General features: G+C 40.8%; 1 protein-coding gene across 3 annotated transcripts in view; it reads left to right on the forward strand.

The window, feature by feature from the left end:
- PDIA5 (protein disulfide isomerase family A member 5) overlaps positions 1–27,919 on the forward strand; it is a 155,643-nt gene that overhangs the window by 55,899 nt on the left and 71,825 nt on the right. For all 3 annotated transcript variants that reach the window (XM_077934924.1, XM_077934929.1, XM_077934927.1), the window contains exons 5-10: positions 585–630; positions 6,787–6,879; positions 16,932–16,992; positions 23,721–23,788; positions 27,178–27,269; positions 27,368–27,439. In XM_077934924.1, coding sequence (XP_077791050.1) covers positions 585–630; positions 6,787–6,879; positions 16,932–16,992; positions 23,721–23,788; positions 27,178–27,269; positions 27,368–27,439 — 432 coding nt within the window. The remainder of the gene's footprint in view (positions 1–584; positions 631–6,786; positions 6,880–16,931; positions 16,993–23,720; positions 23,789–27,177; positions 27,270–27,367; positions 27,440–27,919) is intronic.

Here is a 27,919-nt window from a genome sequence, read left to right on the forward strand (position 1 = left end):
CTGGGTCAGCATTAAGAGTTAAAAATTAACCCTCCCTGAGAGAAATAGAAAAACTCGTCACATTATTATTATTAGGGATCAGAAGGGATGTTTTTAAGGCAGATGAGTTTGGGGAAGAAATTACCCCCTGAAAAATTACACCCATACTTAAAGAAAGTGTTGTCTCCTCTTCTAGTATTCCGTCATAATTCTTTTTAATGAGACAGTCCCTACCTGTGTTACCTAAATCAGTTGGAGGCTGGTTTCCCAGCTGATTTCAGGAGACTTTAGCATGTGATTGTTTTTTGTTCTTCAGGAACCAACATGCATAAATATAGCTGTGCATTGTTGCAAATAGAACTGCCCCCTGAAACTGCCACTCCCCAAGTCTAGCCTGTGCTAAATGCTCTCATTAAGGCTTTGTGGAAGTGATTGCCCATTAGAGACCTGGTTGCTTCAAGAACTTGTTTTCGATGGCTGTGTTTTCCACAGCCCTGCAAGCTGAGGAAAACTTAATTTATCCAGACCAGAGGAAACAGCTGCATGATTTTCTAATAGCACTCCTAAAATTAATTGCTGTTTTTCCCCATACTGTTTCTTGACAGGGATGGCGCATTTCACACTGAATATAACAGAGCACTCACACTGAAGGTAAATTTACAGTAGTTTGAAATCTTCCGAACAGGGAGATGTGTTTGGGTGTAGAACAGATGTTAATGCTTACAGCTTTATATTTGGATGGTTTCCCCCCCATACATTTCAGGAACAGCTGTTTGGGTGACCTAAAGGGTTTCTCTCCATTCTCATATCTCCTGCACATCTGCCAGGCAAACATCCTGCAAAGCTGTGTGTGATTAACTAGATGGAGACACTGTTAAATTGCAATATAAATTGTGAACTTCGTTGCAATCTGCTAACAAATAAAGTGGGTTTTTTATTTAGTATGTGTGTTGTAAATTATTTTTGTCTTGCTGCAAGATCCCTTTTGATGCCAGCTTGTATCTAATAGCATTACCCTGGCAGTGATTGGGAAAATGCTCTCCCCTTCTATTTCATCTGCCATGAGATGAGCTTGGAAAAGAGAGGAAGTGGCCTTTTCTCAGATATGATTGCAACCATGGACTAAAGTCCTAGGTAGATGCCCAGTGCACAGCATTGGTAAACTGGCCTCCTTTCCTTTTGTTGCACAGCCATAATAGACTGCACAGAGCAAAAGGAGAAGTGCCCTTTGAAGCAGCTTTCAGAGAAAAGGGGTATCCTAGAGAACACCAGAGAATACTCCTAGAATAGGAGGCCTTTCCTCATGGTGGCTTAAGAAAAAGCTTTGTTCACAAAAGTGACCTCAGGAGGTCTTGGCTCTGTTCCTGAAATGATTGTAGGAGGCGTTTTTAAACTCCAGAAGAGCCTTAAAAAATTGACAAATCGAATGATACTCAGTTGAATTCACCTGGTGTGTTTCCTTCAACCTTCTCCAGCACTTAGAGGATTTCCCCAAAAGTCATTGGAGGGATTCAAACTGACAGAATAGATTCAACAAAAATAAGTTATATTTAGTTTTGGAAGTATTTGGGAACCTTCCCTATAAGAGGAGGCTGAAGTGTTTGGCGCTGTTTGCCTTGGGAAGAATTACTAAGAGGAAACATAGGGGAGGGGAGCCAGCAGTGCATAACCCAGGCATTATACAAAGTGAATAAATTGTGAAGCTTTGCGTAAATTTCTCTCTTTCTGGTCTTTATAACAGAACAAAACAGATAAATATATCTGCACAGACCCTGGCTTGCTCATAGTTCACAGTACGGTGGCAGTTACGAGATTTGAGCATCATTATTGAAGCTAGTGGCAACTGCCACTCATCAGTGTCTCAACACTGATTCCTCCTGCCTTATTAGAGGAGACTTAGTTTTGCAACTGCTACCACATTTTGCAGATTGTACTTCATTAACAGATTTCTTCTTCTTCTTTGGTGATCACTCGTAGCCGAGTAAGATTGTCTTCCATAAACACGGTTACACAATGAGTCTGTAAGTGACTGTAGAGGCCAGTTCTGGATCCACACATCCTTCCACAGTGGGGACATTGGTTTCCGGGCAGGAGTTGATCACGGTGTGGATTTGCCAAGCATGCCTTCCTCTTAGCACATTTCTCCCTTGCGTCCTGAGTTCTGGTGTCTTCAAAACCCATGACACCTTTGGTAAAGGCTGCTCTCCAACTGGCTCACAGGCCAGTGTTTCCCAGTTGTCAGTGTTTATACTACATTTTTTAAGATTTGCCTTGAGACAGTCTTTAAACCTCTTTTGTTCACCACCAGCATTGCGCTTTCCATTTTTAAGTTCGGAATAGAGTAGTTGCTTTGGAAGACGATCATCAGGCATCCGCACAATATGACCAGTCCAACAAAGTTGATGTTGAAGAATCATTGTTTCAACACTGGTGATCTTTGCTTCTTCCAATACACTGATATTAGTGTGTCATTAGCCTGTCTTCCCAAATGATGTGTAAAATGATTCCATAAGTTCTAATTATTGAGTGGGTGTGTGTTATTAATCAGTTGGTTGGGAAGTGTTCGCAAACTACACATTCCTTATGGGGTTTAGAAGCAGTGAAAGTCTCTTCCCTGTTCCAGAGGGACGGCACCTGCATTCTCCTCAGCTGCCCTAGGAGGGAAAGCTGCTCTAGGCATTGTTGGAGCTAGGTGCTCTTAGGCAGGTACCTGTACAGCATCAGCCCAAGCACTCCTGGCAGCCTCTGGCTGGCTTCTGCCAAGCAGAAAAGAGCGGAGTGTGTGTGTGTTTCTGCCTTCCCTCAGGAGTTGCTTTCATTGGCTGCCACTGGGATTGATATTTCCCATCTGGTGTATTATCTACTGACTGTCTCCCTCTTCCTTTTTTGTTTCCATTTTTTTAAAATGATGGAAACAGGCTTGCACAAGGCCCCTCTCCTCCTTCTCTGAATATAAAGTTTAGAATCTGACTCCATGCCCAGAAGTAGGGCTTTCCCCTAAAGTTAGCTGTTGTCTTCTTCTCGGGGGAGGATATGATGAAAAAATATGACATGTCAAACTAATAGGAGGCATCTTTAAAATAAGCATGCAGAAGAGCTTGGCAAGATCTGGTTAACATGCTTGTGAACCTGACTGCTTCCAGAAGTTATCATAAAAGGTTATGGTCAAGCATTTGGGCTGTTTCCCCTCCCTTTTAGTCAAATTATTTTTTCAAATGCCTACAGCACCTTTGAATCAATAAATGCTCACTGGGCAGACCACAATAAAATAGCCATTCAGTTATTAAATCCCTCCCATAAAATTATGAATATAAAATCAATCAAAAGGTGGATTTATTCTTATGGAAATAGATGTAGTTTGTGTTTATGCAGCAATAATAGAGGCTAAAATGGAAATGCGAGTGGCAGTTGTTACCCATAAAGAGATTCCTATTGGATGAAACCAAGGTCCATCTTGTTGGTGACCTTGCTTCCTAAAATGACAAACCATAAACGTCCTGAAAGCCCACTAGCAGGGAATGAAGGCAACTGCCCTTCCCTGTTGCTGCTGCTGCTTCCCAGCAACTGGTATTCAGTGGCATACTGCCAAAGTCCTAGTCAGCTAACACTGATTGATAGACTTCTCATCTAGTAACTTGCCTAGACCCCCTGCAAAGCCATTTGAGGTGGCAATCCTCAGTAAACCCGAATAGCTTTAAAGCATGGGTTTTCACGGGGAAAGCCCTGGAACAAAATAAAAAGGGGTGCTCAATCAAACATGGAGCTTTAAAGTTCCTGGAAAGCGCGGAAGAAAGGTAAGTGTGGATCAGTCCTTAGGAACCTTTGTCACTATACAATTAGGCCACAGGAAATGTTGCTGCGTTGGAGAATAGACATTAAAAAGACACTTATCATCATCTTCCGTTTTATTCATAAAGTGACTAAAATAACTAGTTACTTATGCAATATATTTTTTTTAAAAAATCTGGCTCCCTAATCCCTAAATTAAAAATTAACTAGTACAATACGACGGGTAGCGAAGGAAACAGAAGCAGTCTGTTCAGTAATGCCGAGAAGGCTTAGAACACATGAAAATAGCAGATTATTTAATATTGTTTTATATTTAGGTATGTGTATCTCAGAACATGTTTTGTTTTTAATCGGGTATTCCTGTTTTCTGTGACCCTGCTGCTTCAAGTGTGTGTAGATTTTAAAAACTGTTAATAGATTTAACTTAACACTTCGTTTTGCAGTACATCAGTAATAGCGAACAAAGCTCTCTAGATCTGCTGTGTTACATTTTAAGGCAATATGAAAATGCATTTGGCAGTAAGGTGGGGTGTGCTGTTCTAATGAGGCTGCCACGCTGCTCCCAGCACTCTTTCTTTCCTGGGCTGCAATCCAAAGAGCCCTCTTAAGCACACAGAAACCCTTTCATATGTGCAAGCAGAGCTTTGGAATTTCTCCCTCCCTTCACCCCTCCCTTCTCCAACAGCATCACAAACTAGTTTGAAAACCAGGGTTGGGGAACTTTTCTGTGGTTCTCCAGATGTTGTTGAACTACAACTCCCATCAGCCCCAGCCAGCCTGGCCAATAGTTGTGGATGGTGACAGTTGTAGCCCATCAATGTTTGGAGGGCCTCGCCTGAAAACTAAATTCCAGGTTTTGAGAATAGTTCCTCAAGCTTCATTCTGAGCCTCTATTAGGAAAAAGAATCAAGAGGTGTGATGTACAATGAGCCCACAACTTGCACACATTTAACTTGTGTGCATTCAGTTTTACGCAGGGGGGGGGGGAATTACAAAGGAGGTGAGGTTCTGGGGGGAAATGACTTTGGCAATCCCACCTGCCATTGAACCCAGTAGGTTTTGACCATATGTGATTTTGGCTTTAGACACAATCCCTGGAACGTAAACCCTGCGTAAGTTGTAGGTCTGCTATATACACAAATGTCCAGCTCCCAGATTTGTGGACCTAATTTTATGTAAAGTGGAGCAGATTTATCCACTTAGACTGTTGCGGTCTGTCACTGGAAAGTTCAGCACTGGCAAAACCACATATATGGCAGCACACCGTTTCGTGTTTCTGGTGTGCGTTGCAATCAGTGTTTCCTGTTTGTTTTTCTTCATGTGTAGTAGCTTATGTTAGTTTTGGCAGTTAGATAAAAAGAGAAAGCCAGTGCTGTTCAAACACCTGCTAAATATGCTAGGAATTTACTAAGCTAGTTGAAACAAACAAACTGTCTGTTTGTTTCATTTAACAGGGGTGTGGGGCTTAACTGCACACTAAAACACACAGGGTTCCTATGCTGGGCAGGAGGGAAACAAGCCTGATATCTCTCTGGTGTGTGGATTACTTTCCCAGCACTCTTAACTGGTGAGGGAGCCTCACACACTAAGTCTAAGGGTGTAACTCTATGCAAACTTGACAGAAAGCTCTACTGAATACAATAGGTCTTAAGAATAAACTTGCATAGGACTGTGCTGATGACCTACTGAAAATAGAAGGAAACAAAAATATTGAAAGCTGGGTTGTTAGGGAAGATTGCCTGGGGTCCTCCTGCTTGTGGATCCAGCTTTTCATTAAAAGGTTACAAGCTGCACCTTTAGATTTCCATGGAATTTGAAGAAGACATTATCTCTGCTCCCTTTGGTCCTCCTCTCTTCGATCCAGTTATGCTGGGCATACCCATTTTGTGTCCAATTTTTCACTTTTTAAAATATGGCAACCTCACATTAGAACACAGCAGGCATAGTATTGTTCTTTTGCATGGGAGATATTTAGAAGCTATTAACAGCAGTGGGATAAAGCCACTTCCGACCTAGGGAGGAGGTGGTGTTGCGGGCTTTACACCCCCACCACACGCGTGGAGGCTGGCTTTCAGCCTCCACGCGATTAGGGGAATCCTTGGCCGCGTCATCCCCTGGCCAGCCAATTGGCTGGCCCAGGGGGTGTGGCCTGCGCTGTTTAATGCAGGCGTGGCTGGGGATCTCCCTCTTTTGCCGCTCAGCTGCTCCGGTTTCCCACCCACCCGTCCTTCCCACCCACCTGTCTGAAGCCTATGGAGGTGAGGGCTAAGGCACGCCCCCAAGCGGTGACCCCGGGGGAGTTCCTAGTTGATGTGCATCAGCAGGACTCCCCCTGCTGGTGTTTTAGCCCATTTAGCCCAATTTTAGCCCATTAACCTAAAATAATGGTGTCGTGAGTCTTTATTCCTACTGGGGGGAGGCGGGAACTCGCCACGCAACATAGATCACAGGCAGGCAACTTGCAGCTCCCACCTCATTTTATACATCTCACACCCCATTTGTCCAATCCATATCAGAGTTAATTCCTTCCTATTAATTTCCTCCTTATTTTTCCTAGGTTTAAAAACTGTTTCCCTATCTTTTTTATTTGGTTTCAGAACAATTGGGAGGGGCAGCAGCACTTTATTAGATTTTTTTTTTAATTGGTTTGTATGGTTTGTATGGTTTGGGGGAAATAAATTTCCCCCATCCCAAACATCTGAGAGCAATTTGGTAGGCTTCTGTCATTTATAGCAAACTAGTCAGAAATGAATTTGTTTTGCTTGCTTTCCAGAACAATATTCACTTGTTGTTTTTTAAAAAGTGTTGTTTTTTAAAAAATCATCATGCCAAAGTTTTCTGGAATCTGTTTAAAAACTTTGCTGCTTGGGTTTCTTTTTATTTTTTAAATAAGTCTGAAGTGCAAGGGTGAACCAATGAATGTTGTTACTGGAAGTAGAATGGCAAAGTCAGCATTCCATGGATTGGTGATAGTTCTGTCGTGGGGTTAAAAACGTTTGTCTTTCCATTTCTGTGCAGTCAATGGTGGCCTTTCTAAAGGATCCAGAAGGAGCTCCATTGTGGGAGGAAGATCCTGAAGCCAAAGACATTATCCACATTGACAGTGAAAAGGTACGTTAACCAGAATTGTGAAGTGCTTGGAACAAAACAAAGTTCTTCCACAAAATTAACTCCTGCACATACTGAATGCAGAACCCTTTGCACTCACATGAGCTTGAGAAAATCAGGGAAATGTTGTTACTCTTAAGCTTATAAATTTTTGGAAGGCATGTTTAGCAGAGCTCCATGTTCCGTAAGCTAATATGCTTTAAGGGCACCAAGGAAGTTGCACGGGACATGAGAGAGATGCTTTGCAATTGCCTGTTGTGCATACCCCCTTGCAGCATGCCTTAACTGCATCAGCCACTCTAGGCACCAAATATAACTTGTGCTCTCCCAGCTGATAGTTCCTTGAACTTTACAGTTTTCTACTTGGCTTGTGGGGTAGTTGCACTGATATTTACAACATGGAATGGTTGTGATAAATGGTTGGGTATCACGTGGGTATCACATAAGCAAAGCCCTCAGACTTCTAGTACTTCATTAATTTGTTTATGCTCGGCACACCTGTTGGTTCTGGCATCATTATAAATCTTTATGGTATAAGTAGTATGATAACCCTTTAGGTTTTTACAACAGGTTACAGTTTTGAATTGAACATCATCAAGGCTGAGCAAAATGAGCATATTAATCATTGAAGGCTGTGATTAAATGGGTGATATGATCCAGTTTAAATGGAGATAGAATGAGGAATGGGTGAAAAGCCAAGGCTTGTTGCTTAGTGGTGGAGCGCAGGCTGATTTCATTGAAGGCTGTGCTGTGCTCCTACAGATGGACTACTGACTATCACCCTGACCTTTATAGAAGTGATGGTTCAAATGGTAAATTGTTTAAGGATGCAAACGCACTTTAAATTTTTTTATATATGAAGTTCAAAATTGGTATATGTAATCAGCAAATCCTTAGGATACAACAGAACGTGAATTAAAATGGATCAAACATCTTAAACATGGGAATATTCCTCTGTTTGGATTATCCCATGGGAAATGGGTTCTGAGTCATACCACAGGGGTTGGTTGGAACGTTTTGGATTGTAACATGTTGAGATAAAATATAGAATCCACAATTAATATTTTAACTGGAGCAGAATTAGTTTTTTTGGCAAGGTACTAATTGACCTAAGTGACAGAATAGGAAAACGACTACTCCCCAGAGTGCTCTCGTGCCATCCTTTTTAAAAGCCGTGGAGGGACTGGCATGGTAACCAAAATTTAGATTACAGGTTTGAATCACTGGCAGATATTTAAGGGTCATGATAAAGCCCTTTGAGTTGCAGGACACTATAAGACCAATGGGAAAACTATGTATGATGGTGTGTTCAGTCTTAAAGGTACCCCCTGCCCCGTACGGGCCAGTCGTGTCCGACTCTAGGGTTGTGCGCTCATCTCACTTAAGAGGCCGGGAGTTATAAAGAGTTATAACCTAATATTTTGGCTGAAGAAGAGGGGGTTTACTTTCTATATTAATTCACTGCTACAGCGGAAAGAGACTGAGAACTTTTGGAAAGGTGAAAGCGCAATCAGGACGGTGGGTCAGGACTTTTTGCTATATATAAAAGCTTCTCCCCTCAGGAGACGTCCTAATTTGGTCCTGCCCCACACCCATATGCCTGCTTATGGATTAAGACCCACCCCACACTCTGTTTAAGTTCCAGGAGACTATTGGTCACTGGGATTCAAGCCAATGGTCCCAGCAACTTTGGCAGTTATTTTTGTGTCTCTTATATAGCCTTTCTATGAACTTTGCAAGTTCCTTTTCTTTTTTTTTTTTTTTTTTTGCTCTGTGCCACTTGTTGATATTTTGGTCACCCTCTTCCTCTCCCCATAGTTTGATTACCTTCTTTATCTTGATCGCTTTCCCCTATCCTCCCAATAGGTCTCTTTTTTTTCTTTTCTTTCCTTTGGTACGGTACCTCCTTATTCTTAGGCCCCCCATGGCGGATGACCAGTAACTTATGAGAACAGTTGTCGTGTGGCGCGGGGAGAGAGACAGCTGGCCGTGAGACCCTACGGAAGATAATAGATCTAGGACTTGGAAAGTCTATAAGGCACCATCGTGTGAGAGCGGAGGGGACTACATCGGAAGGAATCTACGGGAAGAACAGAGAAAGCCAGCAGGGGTTTTCAGCGACTGCCAGGGGAGGGAGAGTTTTTCAATATGAAAAAGGGGGTGGGAACACCATCAGAAAGGAGGCCATCTAGACAAGAAGATGGGAAGGAGGTGAGGGAAATCAAGGACTATGACAGCTTAATGGTTGAGATAAGGAAGGAATTTAAGCATAATGAGCAATATATTGAAAGAAAACTACTGGAAGTACAAGATACGTTGGACAAAAGATTGGAGGGGGTGGTGGGAGAATTAACAGGAAAAGTTAAAGATCTATCGGTAAGAGCCAAGGTGCTTGAGGACTCAATGAAAAGGGTGCAAAAAGACACAAAGGATAATAAGAGGGACTTGGACAGGATTAAAGTAGAAGTTAAGGAGATAGGTAAAGTACAGGAAGAATTGTTGGATAGTATGGCAATGACCCAGATGAGACAGAATTCAGCAAACTTGAAATTTAGAGGGATCTCAGAGGAGATAAATGAGAACATAAGACTTAAAATGGTGAAAGAGCTGGCAATCTGGTTAGATAGAAAGGAAGAAGAGATAAGCTACTCGTTGGCAAATATTTTTCGGATAAAAACAAAATCAGCTAAAGCCAGGGGGAAAAGATTGCCAGGGGATGTATTAGTTATGTTCAATTCGATGGATATGAGAAACGAAATACTGAAACAGAATTATAACAAAAGGTTATATATTGGAGGAAATCCAATTATCATATACAAAGAGATTCCTTCGAGATTTCTTCGAAGGAGGGATGCCTACAAAAAATTAACTAACCAACTGAAGAAAAATGGGATCCTATATAGATGGGAATTTCCGGAAGGAATTTCATTCTATTTTAAGGAAAAAAGATTCAAACTGTCCAACCCTTCAGAATTAGAAAAATTTGCAAGAAGATATGAGAAAGAACTCGGAAAGATGGTGGGGGAGGAGGAGGAGGGTGAACGATCGGGGAGCAGGGACAGAGGCGGAGAGAGTGGAGAAGGACAGAGAGAGACAAATTCAGGAGAAGAGAGGGAAGGAGAAGAGATAGACGATAAAAAACAGTAGATTTAATCTAGACTTGTTATCTTAGTATTTGCATACAAGTGATGGCTCTAAAAGTTCTGACCTGGAACGTGAACGGACTCAACAATAAAAATAAAAGGAACCAGATTGCGCATATTTTACTAAAAAAGAACCTCGACTTAATCTGCCTACAAGAGACTCACGTAATAAGAAAGCATAAGAGAATTTTAAGCAATAAGAGATTAGGATTGGATTTTGTGGCTTCAGATAGAGTTAAGAAACGAGGAGTGGTTCTATATATAAAGGAAAAACTTGATCCAAAATTACTGTATAAAGATGAACAAGGGAGAATGATTGTAGTACAGATTATGTTTCAAGGAGTAAAGATTATTGTCGTCGGACTATACGCACCTAATGACAGAAAAGCAGTCTTTTTCTCTGAATTAGGTAGTAAGTTAACAGAGTGGATGGATCAAAAAATGATAGTGATGGGTGACTTTAATGGGGTGGTGTCACCAAACCTGGATAGATCAACAAGAAAACAAGAGATTAAGGAAGGCAAGTTACCGCGGACTTTTTTTGATTTGGTTGACAATATGGGATTAATTGATGCGTGGAGATTCAAAAACCCTACTGTAAAACAATATACTTTCTTCTCAAATCCTAACCAGAGTTGGGGGAGAATAGATGGTATTTGGATCACTAAGGAATTGATACAGAACTTAATCAAATCTGAAATTCTCCCACAGATTATATCTGATCATAACCCAGTATATTTAGAGTTAAAGGGTAAAGAGGCTAGAGTACTTAGATGGAGAATGAACGAATCTCTATTTAATGATCAAAAGATAGTGATTAGGGCAAAAGAAACAATTGAAGAGTACTTCAAGTGGAATTTAAAATAAAGGGACAGCTCTAGAAACGGTTTGGGACGCAGGGAAAGCCGTCATGAGGGGCTTTCTAATCCAGAAAAATAGCCATAAAAGAAAAGAAAAAGAGAAAAAGAAGGAGGAGATTTTAGTACAGTTAATGGAGAATGAAAGACAATTAACTATCAAGCCAGGTGATGAGACTATAAAACAAAATATAAAGTTATTACAAGCCCAATTTTCTATGATAGTAAACCAGGAGATTGAGTGGAAAGTTAAAATGTTGAAACAGAAGAGTTTTGAATCTGCTAATAAAATAGGGAAATATTTGGCCTGGCAACTAAGAGAAAGGAAAAAACAAAATATGATCTGTAGGATAAGGGATGGAGACAAGATAGTGGAAGACCCAAATGAAATAAAAAGGTTGTTTCAGAAATACTATAAGGATTTATATAAAAGAGGTAAGGAGACAGGCTATGATATAGAACGATATCTGAAAGAACATCATTTACAACAGATATCAACCGAAGAAAAAGAATTACTAAATCAGCTGATTACAGAGGAGGAGGTAAGGAAGGCAATATCAAAGATGAAAATTGGTAAAGCGCCGGGGCCAGATGGTCTGTCGGCCAAATATTATAAAGTATTAAGTGATCAAATAAGCCCAATCCTATGTGAAGTGATGAATAATATTTTAAAAGAAGGAAAGACCCCGAACACCTGGAAGGAAGCCTATATTACATTAATTCCTAAAAAAGATGTGGATGCCTTAGAGGTGAAAAACTATAGGCCGATTTCGTTATTAAATAACGACTATAAACTGTTTGCGGATGTAATGGCAGAAAGATTAAAAAAAGTATTAAATAACAGAATCCATAAAGATCAAACAGGCTTCCTTCCAGGGAGACAATTGAAGGACAACGTAAGAAATGTGATAGATATCATTGAATATTTGGAAACCAGAATAGACAAGCAAGCCGCTTTGATTTTCATTGATGCCGAAAAGGCCTTCGATAACGTTTCTTGGTGCTTCCTGACAGAAAATCTAAAAATGATGGGGCTGGGTGAAAGATTTAGAAAAGGTATAGAAGCTATCTATAATGAACAAAAAGCTAAGCTAATAATAAATAACTCGACATCAGAATTTTTTGACATATCTAAAGGGACTAGACAAGGCTGCCCCCTGTCTCCTCTGTTATTTATAACAGTACTTGAAGTACTTACTAAGAGACTGAGAGAGGCAGCGGAAGTGAAAGGGATTAAGGTAGGAACTAAAGAACATAAGATAAAAGCCTTCGCGGATGATATTGTATTAACTCTAGAAGACCCGAAAAATAGTATGAAAGAAGCCTTGCAAAAATTTGAAGAGTTTGGAGCGGTGTCAGGCCTCAAGATTAATAAAAATAAGACTAAAATGTTGACTAAAAATTTAACTAAGGAAGATATTCTAGAACTAGAACAAAAGACGGGAATTATGACAGCAAAGAAAGTGAAATACCTTGGAGTGTGGATATCAACGAAAAATATTAACCTATATAAGGATAATTATGAAGTCACTTGGAAGAATATTAAGAAAGATCTTGAAATCTGGGAGAGATTGAGGTTATCTTTTCTGGGGAGGATAGCGGTTATCAAAATGAATGTTCTCCCCAGAATGTTATTTTTGTTCCAAACCATTCCGGTATTAAAAGGTCTAAAGCAGTGTAAAGAGTGGCAAAGAGCCTTAGCGAGATACATCTGGCAAGGCAAAAGACCACGAATAAAAATGAAAATATTGGTGGACAAAAAAGAAAGAGGGGGATTCTCTCTACCGGATCTAAGTTTATATTATGAAGCGGCGTGTTTATTGTGGCTGAAGGATTGGATAAGATTGGAAAATAGGGACATCTTGGACTTGGAAGGTTTCGATAACAGGTACGGGTGGCACTCGTACCTGTGGTACGAAAAGGTGAAAGTTCATAGAGGCTTTCTAAATCATATCTTTAGGGGACCATTATTCCAAGTATGGGAAAGAAATAAAAATATATTGGAAAGGAAGACACCTTGGTGGATTTCACCAATAGAGGTGTTAACTATAAAAAAAATAAACATGGAAGGGAAGAATGCCACCTATGAAGAACTAACTTGGAAGACAGAGCAAGGGATTAAACTTAGACCATATGAAGAGATCAAAAATCTATTTACAGGGTGGTTGCAATACCACCAAGTAAATGACTTGCTAAAAGAAGACAAAAAGAAAGTAGGATTTGAAGATAAAAAATCTAAATTTAATGTAGAAGTTATAGAAGGTAAGAACAAAACACTGTCAAGGATGTATGATATTTTGCTGGAGTGGTATACAAAAGATGAGGAGGTGAAGGAGGCCATGATTAAGTGGGCGATAGACATTGGATATAACATCGACTTTGAGAGGTGGTTGGAACTATGGAACAAGAATATGAGATTTACGGCATGCACGGCACTAAAGGAAAACCTGTGGAAAATGATCTACAGGTGGTATCACACACCAGTGAAATTAGCGAAGATTTATAAGTTGAAGGAAAAAAGATGCTGGAAATGTAGAGAGGTAGAAGGTGACCTCTACCATATGTGGTGGTCGTGTTGCAAAGTGAGAGGCTTTTGGGAATTGGTTTATAATGAACTTAAAAAAATCTTGAAATATACATTTCCCAAAAAGCCAGAAGCTTTTTTGTTAGGAATGGTTGGTAAAGAAATTAAAAAAGAAGACAAGATCTTGTTTCTATATGCTACGACAGCTGCAAGGATTATGTTAGCACAAAATTGGAAATTAGAAGTAATACCCAACATAAGTGATTGGCAGGTTAAAATGATAAATTATGCTGAGCTTGATAGAATATCAGGAAGATTAAGGGACCAAGACGAACAGAAATTTCATGATAATTGGAAGAAATATTTAATGTATATGGAATCTAAATCTCAGGTGACACTGGCGGGGTTGAAATAACTCTAACAGCGGGAAAGACCTATGTGAAAGAGTTAAAAAGTACGCGACAATATAACTTATTCGATACTTACCAAAGGAGTGGAGGGAAGTCCAAGGTTCAGTTGAGGCTAACTTAGTTATGTATCTTATTTATGATTTGTGAAGTGGATATAATTTGTATAAGGTATGTGGTGGATTTTTTGTTTATGTTTTCCTTGTAAATATGTGCAAATATGAATAAAAATTTATTTAACAAAAAAAAAAAAAATAAGAGGCCGGGAGCCAGCGCTGTCCAGAGACACTTGCGGGTCACGTGGCCAGCGTGACGAAGCTGCTCTGACGAACCAGCACCAGCACATCACACGGAAACACTGTTTACCTTCCCGCTATAAAGCGGTACCTATTTATCTACTTGCACTTAGGGATGCTTTCGAACTGCTAGGTGGGCAGGAGCTGGGACCGAAAGACGGGAGCTCACCCTGCCGCGGGGATTCAAACCGCCGACCATACGATCGGCAAGTCCTAGGCACTGAAGTTTTACCCACAGCGCCACCCGCGTCCCCGTGTTCAGTCTTAATGTGGGCAAATGAGGACTATGGCAAGGGATAGTGAGGTTATCTGAGATCTCACATGCAGCAAATAGAGGCTGTTTAAGCCCAGCAAGGCTTCCCTAGCCATCAAATTATTTTGATTTAATAGCAGCTAAGCCTCAGCGCCTAGGACTTGCCGATCGAAAGGTCAGCGGTTCGAATCCCCGCAGTGGACTGCGCTCCCATCGTTCGGTCCCAGCACATGCCAACCTAGCAGTTTGAAAGCACCTTCGGGTGCAAGTAGATAAATAGGGACCGCTTACCAGCGGGAAGGTAAACGGCGTTCCGTGTGCTGCGCTGGCTCGCCAGATGCAGCTTGTCACGCTGGCCACGTGACCCGGAAGTGTCTCCGGACAGCGCTGGCTCCCGGCCTATAGAGTGAGATGAGCGCACAACCCTAGAGTCTGGCAAGACTGGCCCGTACGGGCAGGGGTACCTTTACCTTTACCTTTAATTCATAAAAGCAGAGAACAGTCCTAAATCATACACCTACTTTTGTTGCAGAAATTTAGCTTCATCGTTCTGCTTCCTCCTCTTTCTTGGTAAACTCTGAGCAATGTGTGTTGTATTCCCTCCCACCCACCCTATTGATTTTAAATTTTAATTGATTGGTCTCTGGCTGGTATTTCATAGAGTCATTTCAGTTTCTTAGCTTTCATTCTGGTATTAGGAACAGTTACTTTGGCATTCATTTTTTGTAAGAAGATTAATTTTTAATGTTCACCTTTCTGTTCTCTATTACAATCTCTCCTGGGGTCATTTTCAATTTAAAATTTTCATCTTGCCTTTCTAATCATACTGGCTCTGAAAAATCCATCCTTATAGTCTCTCATAGCCCTGGATTGGTTTGTGTTGAAAGGAAACAAGCAGATTTTTCTGTCCTTAATAAAAGTGGGGTGCCTGTTTCATTTAAGAAAACAGTCCTGTGGTTCTGGGGTAATCAACCAGAGGTGCATACCTCATCTAATTTATAATACTTGTCTATTTTTTGACAGTTACTTGGCAGTTTCTGGATAGAAAGTACTGTAAGGGTAGACAACATGGTGCCTTCCATGTAGTTGTTGAACTACAACTCCCATCACCATTGACCACTGGACATGATGGTTGGGGCTAATGGGAATTGTAGTCCAGCGACACATGGAGGGTACCACATAGGCTTCCCCTGGTGGCTCCTGTGAGAACAACATATTTATTTTCCCAGCCCAATTTAGATACACTTTCCTGATATTTGCACAACCCATGGTGAAACCTAGGCTCACATGCTTCCCCTTTTGTGCTCATGAGAGGGAAAGTGAAATCTTCCGTTTTCAATTTTAAACAAGCTATGGTTCCCTGTGATGTTGAAACTTGGGTGGCTGTAGTTCATTTAAACAGTGATTTAGTGGGGGAAAGTCAGGATGAAACTGTGGTTTCAGACTCTGACTTGTATTTGCATTAAAAAAAACACCACAGACACAGTTCAAACAAATTGTAGCTCCCTGAATCCTGATGTCACAGGGAATTGTGATTAATTTGAACCTAGAAGCAGTTGCTTTCCATTCTTCTCCATTTTGGACACAAAGGAGAAAAGGGGTTTGCAGGAGTGAGAGGCTAGCTGCAGTTCATCCACTTAGCAGGAAATCATGGTTTCCTATTACATCTGAAGTAGGCCTTGGTTAGCTTTTTTGTGAGTTAGCTGAACTAGAAAGTTGGAAGAGAAGATTATGTTTGTATCTACTTTTAAATACCCTTCAGCTCCATATTCTCTTGGCTATAAAGCTGAGAAAGGGGTGAAGAAAACAACCAAATTTGATGGGTTCCCTAAAGAATATTCTAGGAAGCTTATAACTACAGCAACAAAAAAGTCACAATGTAACACTTTAAATAGGGTAAAATACAGTGATGAGAACACACAAAGAACAAAAATCCAATGCGGGTGTAAAGTTACTCATAAATCCATCAGCACAGATGAGCTATATCTTAAATGTTCTGAATAAACCCCTTTTGAGTAAATCCCACTGGAAGCTTGTCCCATTAATTTATTTTGGATTATATGCATTTATGAAAACATATCAGCAGGAAAACAATGTGTTTGCTTCATTTGTAAATCTGGCCTCATTAATGTGGGTGAATAGTGAATAGTGGCCATGTTCGATTGCTCATAAAACATGGGTTTGAAACCTTGGATATGGAGGTATCACTATGTTCTGAAAAGGCATAAACCCATTACACGTCCTGTAAGCAAGTTTTTAAAAGTTTTGCATTTTTAAAAAAAAAGAGAGAGAGAGAAGGGACCTGGTGTAAAAGACCCAGGGCCTTATCAATACCCCTACTTGGATTATCATCTAAATGCAGCCAATTCCTCCAATTCATCAACCTGTTGGCCTTAAATTTGGCACAGTAAATTCTGTTATTCAAGCCCCTAACACAGACCAATCCTTACTCCATATATTGACACATGTAATCCAGACTATATGTACTTGGAAATTTTACCTGAAATCTGTGGGGATATATTGTTCTTAAATTCAGGGTTCTAATTATAGCATGTTTATCTCTTTGGGTTTTAAGGAACTGAAAAGACTTTTGAAGAAGGAAGATAGGCCTCTGCTGCTGATGTTCTATGCCCCCTGTAAGTAATTAATATGCTGATGTTCTGTGCCCCCTGGAAGTAATCTAATATGCAAGATCTCAAATCCTTCCCCCCCCCCCTTTTTTCATCATATGGTCCAGTAAAATCTGGACTGTCTGTTAAATTCAATTTCATGTGTATGTGATTGCCATATGGTTATCAATTAGCAGATGATTTTTTCCACTTCATATTCTTCCTAGCTCAGTTCTCCAAATTTCAGTGTAAATGCTGACAGTATAGCACAAGAATATTTCAGATATTTGCTTTCTCTAGGAGCACTCTCCTTAAATTATTGAGAGAGGAAAAACACTTGGCTGGACTTGCCGTTTGCATCATGTGTATGTGATTGCCATATGGTTATCAATTAGCAGATGATTTTTTCCACTTCATATTCTTCCTAGCTCAGTTCTCCAAATTTCAGTGTAAATGCTGACAGTATAGCACAAGAATATTTCAGATATTTGCTTTCTCTAGGAGCACTCTCCTTAAATTATTGAGAGAGGAAAAACACTTGGCTGGACTTGCCGTTATAGTGCATATATGTACTCTCAGTTCTAAAAACTGAGTTTAGAAAGCCTGAGGTACCTGATCCAAAACATTCTTTGCTCCAGCCTTAATCCATCTGAAAAATGAATGGATGTGAATTCATATCGACCCACCATTATAACAAATAGACTGACCACACAAAGGGAGCTGTACTGTTCCGGCCTGGCTGAGTTTGCAAGTTGCTGGACGAAGTCAGAAGAAGCTGATCTTGATTAGCAGGGAGCTCGCAAGAATTAAGTGGCACAGGACCTTGGATAGCTCCCAGTGACAGCAGCTGTTGGTTCCTTAGCTTTCAAACTTTATTAGAGACTGATGTCTACAAGAATCCTGCCAGTGAAGCTGCAATCAATATAGAGACAATGCTCTGATTTCAGTTGTGCACTGTGAATGACCTTGCACTGAACCCTCTAAGGGAATGGACAGCTTTGGGTGGTGGTTGGGTTGATACAGATTCTTAACAGAGATATCTGAGCTGCCAGTCCAAGATCTACAGTCTAGTTATTCACCTTCCTCAGAGAGATTAATAGGGAGTTTCCCTTCTGCCTCTCCAGTTTCCCTTTTCTGGTGGGTTTAAATATTCCTGGGCAAATGTTGCTGGCTCAAAGTAATCAACCAATAAAGGAGGATGTAGGGGAAGCTTAAGGTCAATATCAGATGGATCACCATTAGAATCATTGAGGGCCTGGATCCCAACAGGAAGTTCATGTGCAGGTCAGATGCAACCCATCGCTTTAGATATGAACACATGCCATTGCAGGCTCACAGATAACTGGACTCATTATCTTTATTAAGAAAGACGTGCATGTCACAAGTACTTTTCTCTTCCCATCTACTACTCAGAACCTAAGGGTCTGAACTGGAATCTAGAGGTTTAATTTATTAGCTGTGAATATGTCCAAACTGCCCATCTAAAAAGACATGCCTTTGAGGTACAATCTTGAACTTGTTCATTATTCATCTACTGCAAGATTTACTTCCATCTATCATCTGGCAGAATGTTAGTGGCTTGTTGTTTTGCCTATTGCTATTCAGTTTGCACCCACATTTCTCTCCCACTACTGGCTATTGTCGTGGGGTGGGTAGATATGAACATAATTGCTTTTGTCATTTGAAACCTTGTTAAATGAAATAGAGACTGTATTGAACATGAGAAATAGAATCTTTTCATTATATTGAATGCAATAGACCAGTGGTCCTCAAAGGGTGTGGTGCACCACACTGGTGTGACGGGAGAGGATATCTAGTGTGGTGGGAAGATTCAACAACAATCAAAGAAACTTGTATACAATTTCATTTTGAGAGTGATTCATGTTCTTATGTAGCTGCATTGTTTAATACTTTATGGCTGTCCCATTATCATGTTATAAAGTAGTTGTGTTCTATTAGGGTTGCCATATTTCAAAAAGTAAAAACCAGGAGCTTTTCTTAGGAGGACCCCAAAATTGTTGCAACACACACAAAAAGCGATTTTTCGGTTTGCTTGCCTAAATTCCAGGACAAACCGCCACCTTCCGGAAATTCCCCCCGGATGCCACTTCCGCCTTTGAAATCCCGGCAATATCTAGGGAATCCAGACGTATGGCAACTCTAGTTCTATGTTACAAATCAAGCACTGCTAGGAGTTGTTTTGTTTTTGTTTTACAATTTATTATCAGGAAAAAAAAATTGGTGTGGTGTGAGCAAATTTTCATTCTGAAAGTGGCCCAGATAAAAAAGTTTGAGAGCCACTGGTATAGACCTAAAACCATCTCAATTCATCCATTATACATGGATTGTGAGAAGCACTGGTGTTTCCTTGGCAAACACAGCTGATGTGTAAAGTGGCTCCTAGTAATATTTGTATCATTCCATATTCAAAGGCTTTTCCTACTTATACCAGTGCATGCCTATTACTTTTTGTTAAAAAGGGCAAGTTGGAACAATTAAGTATAGGATACGGTAAATATGGCTAAATAAGAGTATATCTGGTGGATTTCTGGATGAAATATAGGCTCTGGATCCATTCAAGTCCGGCTTCTGCTCTGGTCATGGGACCGAGACGGCTCTGGACACCCTAACATATGATCTCCGCAGGCAGTTGGAGCGAGGTGGGGTGGGGCTGCTGATTCTTTTAGAAGCCGCACAGAGAGGCTGGGGCAACTCAATCAAATGGGCCAGGGATTACTACTACTACTACTCATCCTCATGAGGATATGTATGTATCCTCCCTATGTCTATTGCTGTTTTATGGCTCTTTCAGATGACATGTAGAATAGCTGCTAGTATTGTTTTCACCTTTTCAAGGCTGAATACTATTGCATTTTAGCCACTGATCACCAAAGAGAGTAGAGTAGATTAGTTGTAGAAAGGAAACCATCCTATGCTTGTTGCATATGGAATTGGTGTTGCAGTACATGGCTCACCACTTCCAGTGCAGTGGCTTTTGCTCAGACTCACGTTTCACAATCTCCAGTTTGTTCCTTGAGTGAGTGTTCTCTAGAATGCTGGCTCCCTTTATTGTTAAGGCCGCTGTTGCCTATGGCTCCCAGACAATTATATGTGATGGCATGTTTTTCAACCATGCAGATTTACTCTTAACAAGCCTACTTTTAAACTTCTGCAAACACAGCAGAGTTTTTGGGTTATCTCTGAATGGCCGCTGTTTTCTGGCTCGCAGGATGTAATGCAACCGCCTGCTGTTTTATATCGGTTTGAAGCTCTCAAGCCTGCTTTAGGCCTGTAAATCATTCATTCAGGGAGAGTCCATAGCACCAGAACACTTTCATACTATTACTCTCTAGCAAGTAACTTTTTTGTTTTTAACAACAAAGTATTTTTCTTCAACGTACATCATCTGACCCTTCAGTCGGTTTGAACTATCCCCCCCTAGACACACTGCTGTTCTGCCTCCTTCCAGTTTTCTTTCCTTTGAAGCAGGAAAACATTTGAGGCAGCAATATTTTCCTTGTTTCTAAATGGCTGTGGAGGAGCCGAATTACTATTTTAGCAGCTTTTAAAATTTTTCTCTCCCTCCCCAGTTTTCATTCAATTTTATAACTTTTAGCATAGACAGTTTGATCTGCTGGTGTTCTGGATATACCCAAGACAAAAATTAAACCACTAATTGAAGTCTAGTAAACTAAAGATGCTTACAAAGGTCTCCTCTTACAAATATATTTATATATTGTTGGGTTCTGATTTGCCTGATCTTGTTTGTGGAGAAGTACTTGAAAGTGTGGGTGGAAGGTGGGGCTGAGCTGCTTCCAGCCAAGATGACTTCTTTCAGGAAGGGCCTCCTCTCCTTTCAGATGAAAAGTGCAACATAATAATGAGAATTGCTGAAGATAAGCCACACAAAAATCCAGTGTGGATTCTAAATATCACACTGTTGCAACAGGAGAGGTGTGTGAACAAATTAAGTGAGGAAATTCTTTGAGAAAGAATTGTTCTCAGGGCTTTCCTGTACAATGGTCTGCAATTCAGTGAAAATGGTTACAAGAGAAACATAGTGTATTTAAAGGTTAGAAATGTAGAGAGTGAGATGCTGACTACTGTAATCATGAGATTAGATCTAATACATAAAGAAACAGTTAGTACTAAGATCTATAGGTGACTCATCCAGAAAAGAAGTGAGAATCTAAAATCACAGGAGCCAGTTCTGCAGAGTGATTAAGGGAGTGTAAGAGTTTTTGGACTTATTTACACATATGGTGGCTGTGTCCAGTAGTGCAGCTTTTCTGACATCACATCCATGAAGAACTGTCATCATGAAGCAAGTGGTGTCCACCTAGACTCATAAGTAGCTCTATGTCATTTGTTTGTCAGGCCAAATAAAAATCTAATGACCAAGGGTCTAATCATTATACCATTAGTAACATCTAGACTTGGAATGGCGAAAAATGCAGGTGTGTTACTACGAGTTATGGTATTAAATCATGTGGGGTATAGTATTAGCAGGAAAAATAGCATGTTTCAGTGTGGCTTTATGAGGTAACACAAATCATGACACTTTTTAATGTGGTATGGGATAGTTTTAGTAGGCACATAAACAATCAGGTTAATCAGAGATGAGCACCTCAAACACAAAGGCCTTTGGAAAGATGTGTGCCAACAAAACATGCCAATTAGGAAATGCTGTGCAAACTTATGAGAATGTAAATGTTGACTGCTAGCAATGACAAAGGTATAGGGTTATTTGGGGTTTTTTTTTGTAATGTTTTGGTTTTTTGTTGCATGTCTTTTAAGTGTGTGTATGTGTATAAAAGTGTACCGGGAGGGAGAAGTGGACTGCTTAAGATTCAAGCAGTATCCAGTAACCTTGTTTTGTTTTAAGATTTATAGAAAGGAGAGGTCACAAGACAGTGGTGAAAAGATCAGGAAGATTTGAATGTCCTACAGACAACAGTTGGGACATGTCAAGGCTGAGGACCTTCCTTTACCTGTGCTAGAATAAGCCAATAATGTTAACAAAAACTTATTGCGTGGGATTGATCTATTTTAGGCTATTCAGACTGCAAAGGCGGATTTTCTGGCTTGCCTTCTATACTGAGCAGCAGATGCAGGCTGCTAGGCTATATGGTCCAAGAAGTCACTCAGTTTAGTCAGTATCCATCCTTTGTGTAAGAACTTCTGCTTCCTACTCCCACAGTGTTCTGTTTAGTATTAGAAGAAAGTGCCAGTTTGCAAGGTGATTTTGATTTGTTCAACATTGTATGCATGTAGTTTCTAGCATTCCACAGCCAGATGATGACTTGGCTGCATTCTCTCTTTTACTGACAAGTCTTCAAAGTCTGGCATCATAAGCTTCTGGGTCCTAATGAAGGTGGCTCTTTGAATTACCACTATTCTTAGTAATCATGCCAACATTGCCATTGCTTGTTTTTTGATCTCTGTGTGCTTAATTTGATGAAAGGTGCTTCAGTTAAATTCCTATGGCTTGTCTCGTCTAAATTAAGCCTGTAGAGCCTATTAGCGTACCCTGGGTTGCTTTGGAGGCCTTGAGCTCGGAATTGAACCCGTGCACAATAAGCAAAGCAGTTACTCAGCCAAATAAAGCAAAATGGATTTAACAAGATGACTAAACCACTGCAAACAGATCAATAGTGAATTAAAAACAAGATAAAAGAAGGCTGATACAAAATAATGGCTATGAAAATAAGGGTTTATATATCTCTAACTCTAAGCACCTAACTGAACTTAGGTTACAGAGTCCTTTTTGAAGATTTCTGAGTTCTACTTTGATTCCAGTAAGTCTAGTTTTATGGATTCTGTACCTATCACTAGACATGTGTAGGCTCAGCTAACTATATCATTCCAGCATAGGCCCCCTTAAGTCCTATATTCTTCTTGTCACAATGGGTCTTAGGTAGAATTAGGACATATTTGGTTAATAGAGACTCTGGCCTGGTTTTGTTGTTGCTTGGCAAGATCCAAAGACGACTTCTTCAGTGTACAAAATTGATATAGCTGGATTCTTGCAAGTTTCAAAACTTAACTCTTTTTTATATTGGGTAGGGGAGAGATTCGTACTTGTCCAGTTTTTATCTTCCCCAATATCATCATTGCAACACTAGACATTTCAGTTACAAAGGCTAGTTTTTGCTTTCTCACTGGAAGGAAATTGGAGCTGATATAAGAGATTTGCATATACCACTTCCAACATGATGTGGAGAGTATTGTGAAGTGGGGAATAAGATACAGCATTTGAGATACCAATCAGAATGCTGTGGTTTAAATGATGCGGCACGGCTGTATGGCATTTATAAAAACAAAAAGCAATTGCAGTTAAAACAAGCCATCAAAGAGACATACGTGGAGCCAGCCCACCCACAAGACAAGGTGAAGCTACTGCCTCGGGTGGCAGGATCCACTGGGGCAGCAAATCCCAATGTCAATCTGCCTCCCCCCACTTTTCCCCTTCTTCCCTGGAGAGGAGAGGGCCACCATTTTGGGGTCCGCCTCAGGTGTACAAGGCTTTAGAATATAGGGCCAATGGGAGATGCCTAAAATTTGGACCTTGGCAAGTCAAGAATAATTCAGTGTGTTTTAAGTTGTAAGTTCCCTAGCTCTAACTCAGTGGAAATGACAGGAAATGTAGGGGTGTTTTTCATTTGATGTCCATGCAGATGCATTTAATGGTCTCATTAATTCTCTCTCTCTCTCTCTCTCTCTCTCTCTCTCTCTCTCTCTCTCTCATATATTAGGGTGTGGTGTTTGCAAAAGAATGATGCCATCTTTCCAGCAAGCATCCACAGAAGTTAAAGGCATGTATGTAAGTGAGAGGAGCTGCAAGACTAATGAATGTTCTGGTGTTTTGTTTTTGTTTCTGTGCAGCTTCATGTGTGTGGGTGTTTTCTGTCCTTTCTGTACAACTATTGCAACATGCAGACAGATCTTACCATATTTAGTTTATAAATAGCAACCCATTTTTTCCTTCAAAGAAGTCAAAGAAACTGACAATACAAAACATAGTCATGAAAAACCTTCAAAGAATCATAATCCAAGAGACAGTATTCACTTTGGTAGTTGTACTGTTGGGTAATAAATATTGATCAGTACCTAATATTGTTTTCATGCCCTCTGTCCACATGGTGCTTGCCACTGACAGTTAATTGTAGCTAAATATTAGGAGAGATGGGGACGCGGGTGGTGCTGTGGTATAAACCACTGAGCCTAGGGCTTGCCGATCGGAAGGTCAGTGGTTCAAATCTCCGCGACGGGATGAGCTCCCGTTGTTCAGTCCCAGCTCCTGCCCACCTAGCAGTTTGAAAGCACGTCAAAGTGCAAGTAGATAAATAGTTACCGCTCTGGCTGGAAGGTAAACAGCGTTTCCATGCGCTGCTCTGGTTCACCAGAAGCGGCTTAGTCATGCTGGCCACATGACCCGGAAGCTGTCTGCGGACAAATGCCGGCTCCCTCAGCCAGTAAAGTGAGATGAGCACACAACCCCAGAGTCTTCCGCAACTGGACCTAACAGTCAGGGGTACCTTTACTTTTACCCATTGGGAGAGATGTAGTGCCCATATGCACTCTAGCTGCATCGTCATATCTATAGCCCATTTTCTTGATGGAGGCTGGGGAGAGCTCCATTTGCCCCACATAATGATAGGAGACTGTGGGGTGAATACAAGCTGTGAGGCTTTTAGGACTGTGTTTACTGTAGATTTCATGGGGGAAAGGTTATCCTCCCTCCCCACCCCCACCTAGGCAAGTTGATGCCTTGCCAGCTCTATGTTGTAAAATGAACAAATTTTCAAGAAGTTGCCCTGCAGTCTTGCCCCTTTTTGCATGAGGCATAAAACTGGGGTGGAGAGGGGGAGCGGAGAGGGGCTGCCCCCTCTTTCTTAGCACTCTTCTCCAGATAGGAATTATATACACAACACAAGACTGAAAGCTCTTGAGTAGAAGCAGGGAATTGCTTAGTTGGTAAAAGCAACCTCATGAATCTGTAATGCAGAGGTTGCTGATGTAAGGGTTTCCCCGTTAATCCGTTTGATGTTCTTCAAAGTAGGTGTTGATGTCTCAGAATGGTGGATAAGGGTTGGGGAAAGACCAAGACTCTGTGTGTAGGTTTGTTTTTGTTATTTATGTATATATATAAAAAGCCCTAATGCTTTCTGAGCAACAGCTGACCTTCTGAAGGGAACGGTCTGCTTTAAGATTTATTTCACACTACCTCCAAGCACATTTGGTCTGAGCAGCATTTTATGTGAAAGAAAAATCCTGCTTTTGGATGGGGAGGGTGAAGTGGGTGCAGTTAGATTAGCACTGTGCTGCTAAAGGGATTTAAGCCTTCAGTGTTATTAATCAAGAGTTAATCTTCCAGTTGTATCTTCAGCAACTGGCCATTGAGGAATATAGCTACAAGATGACTTGCGTCTAAATCTTAGACCCAGAGAGAGGCAGTCCAATCCTCTGAGTAGTTTCATTTTAAAAGTGCTTGGGGCTTTGGAGGAGCAGTTCTGAGCAGAGGATGGCAAGTCACAAGCTCTGTATCCAAATGCCTTTTTCTAGTATTCCTCATCCTTCAGGGCAAAAGTCTGCTCCCTTTTCAGTAAAAGATGAGCCTGGCACCAGGCCTGCAGCTGTGAAGATAAATTAAAGAGCTGTGGCTGTAGGCAAGGCTCCAAAGTATATTCTAGCAGTAGTGTTTCCAAGCAGGTATGAAAAATGAGCAAGCTCAAGAAGGTCTGCTCATTCCCCTGGCTGGAGTGTTTGTAATGGTGAACTTCCACTCGGGTGATCAAATTTTATATGCATGGAGGTAGGTTAGGATGAGCGATAGTAGCTGGCCCAAGATCACCCAGTAAGTTTCATGACTGCGTGGAGTTTTTGTTGAATCTTGGTTTCCTCAGTCTTAGGTCGATACTTGACCTGCTACACCACACTGACTCTTTGCAGCCGTCCCCTGGGGTATCTTAGGCTGAGAGGTAGCAATTTATTGCCACCCAGATTGCTTCATAGCTGAACAGAGGTTTGACTCCTGACTTCCTCGGTCCAAGCCCAATACTCTGCCCACTAAACCACTCCGATTCTGAGGATCTTTACAAGCGTTACCTTTTTTTGTGTACATCAAGAAAAATGTGGTCTGAACATTACAAATTCGTAATTGCAAATACATGCATCATACAGGTACAAATAAAAGAGCTGGAACTGGACATTCAAGTAACAAAAAAGTTTCCCCCACCCCCCTGCATAATATGTGAAAAGACCATCAGTGTATCCTAAGCAGGGCCCATTTCCCCTTCTATTTTTCCATGTTAATGGCACAGTGAACTTCACATGGGGTTTCCTTTGGTGTTCCTGATTAATAATAAAAAGGAATCCATTAACAGGCTAATATATAATAGGCTTTTGAAATAAGTATTTTCTCTTGAGGTCATCTGTGAGATGTTCGCACTGTCTCTTATGAGAGAAAAAGAGAGCATCTTTGTTAATGGACACTTACAGTACACGTGGAAGAGAGGTGAGCAGCTGAAAGACAAGGGCTCTCGAAGTAGCCAGTGCATTTCAGACCACTTAAAAATGATCCCTGGGCCTCTGATTCTAGGCATCAATGAGCCATGTATGTCTATGCTTCCCCACCCCACGCCCCACTGCAAACTGTTTCCCCCTTCTCTATTCCCAAGCTTCTGCATGAGGAGGAAGCTCCTCCTACCATAGCAGGAATAAAAAAATCTGTGATCCTCCTGACATTGTAGGAGTCCAACTCCTACCAGCCCCATACAGCATGACCAATAGTTGAGTGATGGGAGTTGTAGTCCAGCAATATCTAGAGGGCTGCAGGTTCTCCATCCGTACTGTATAATCTATGTAAATGATTTATGGCTTGAATCAAAAAGAATCCCCAACTTTTCCTGCCTTCAAATCCTATATGAGCACACAATTCATTCTCTACTGTAACGGAGAATGGTAAGCCCCATCACACATGGCAGAGCATTTTGGTTTTTTTTTAAAAAAAAGACCTATCAATTCTTGCCCTGATGAGCCCATGGTGGTGAGAACCGCCACCGTGGTTTTATTGGCTTTTATGTGTTAAACTTTTCTGTGGCTTTATTAGCAAGCAGAGATTCCTATACAATATAATCGGTACTGCAATAAAATACAGCTTCGAAAGACGCTTCTGCTTCTGGTGTAAGACTTCTGGTTCTGTCGTTACAGGTACTTGCAGGGATGAATGTCTACTCAGCTGAATTTGAAAAAATAAAAGAAGAATACAATGTCAGGGGATACCCAACCATTTGCTACTTTGAGTAAGTCTCTGCTTATTCTGCATGTAGATAATGGCAACACCAATCATGTATTTTGTTGGTTTTCCTGTATTTCAAACTTTGTTTTGTTGCATTTATAGAAAAGGAAAATTCCTGTTCAACTTTGAGAACTATGGTGCTACAGCAAAGGACATCATTGAATGGCTGAAAGAGTAAGTGTCTGAAGTGTATCTCCTACATCTTTGAGAACTGCATTTTGAATAAACAGTATCACACCTTGCAAATAGAAGCATCTTCATCGCTACTCCAAAAGCAAATAAAAGCATCACACTGAACTATTAAAGATGAACTTGGGTTGTTTGCTTCAGTTTCCATGCTTTCTATTTCATATTTGCAGTATCTTCCCTGTTGCAATTCTCCTATTATCTTTTCTGGACATCGGAAGGATGCCATTGATCTGTGTCAAAACCTTCATTTTTAAAACCTCAGACTTTAAAATTTTCATTCCCTTGTTGTGGACACCTCTGTTATCAGACAATTTGAAATGGCTCTGACTGAGAGATTGTGAATCTTTTGTTCCAGTATCTTTTACCAGGGAAAGGAGACAGACTCAGTGGTGTGTAGGAATGATGATCCAGATTGAGAGGCAAGACAGGATTCATAGGATGACACTAGAGTTCTTGCTTTTAGTA

The sequence above is a fragment of the Podarcis muralis genome, chromosome 1 (genome assembly GCF_964188315.1).
Source record: "Podarcis muralis chromosome 1, rPodMur119.hap1.1, whole genome shotgun sequence".
Taxonomy (NCBI): Eukaryota; Metazoa; Chordata; class Lepidosauria; order Squamata; family Lacertidae; genus Podarcis; species Podarcis muralis.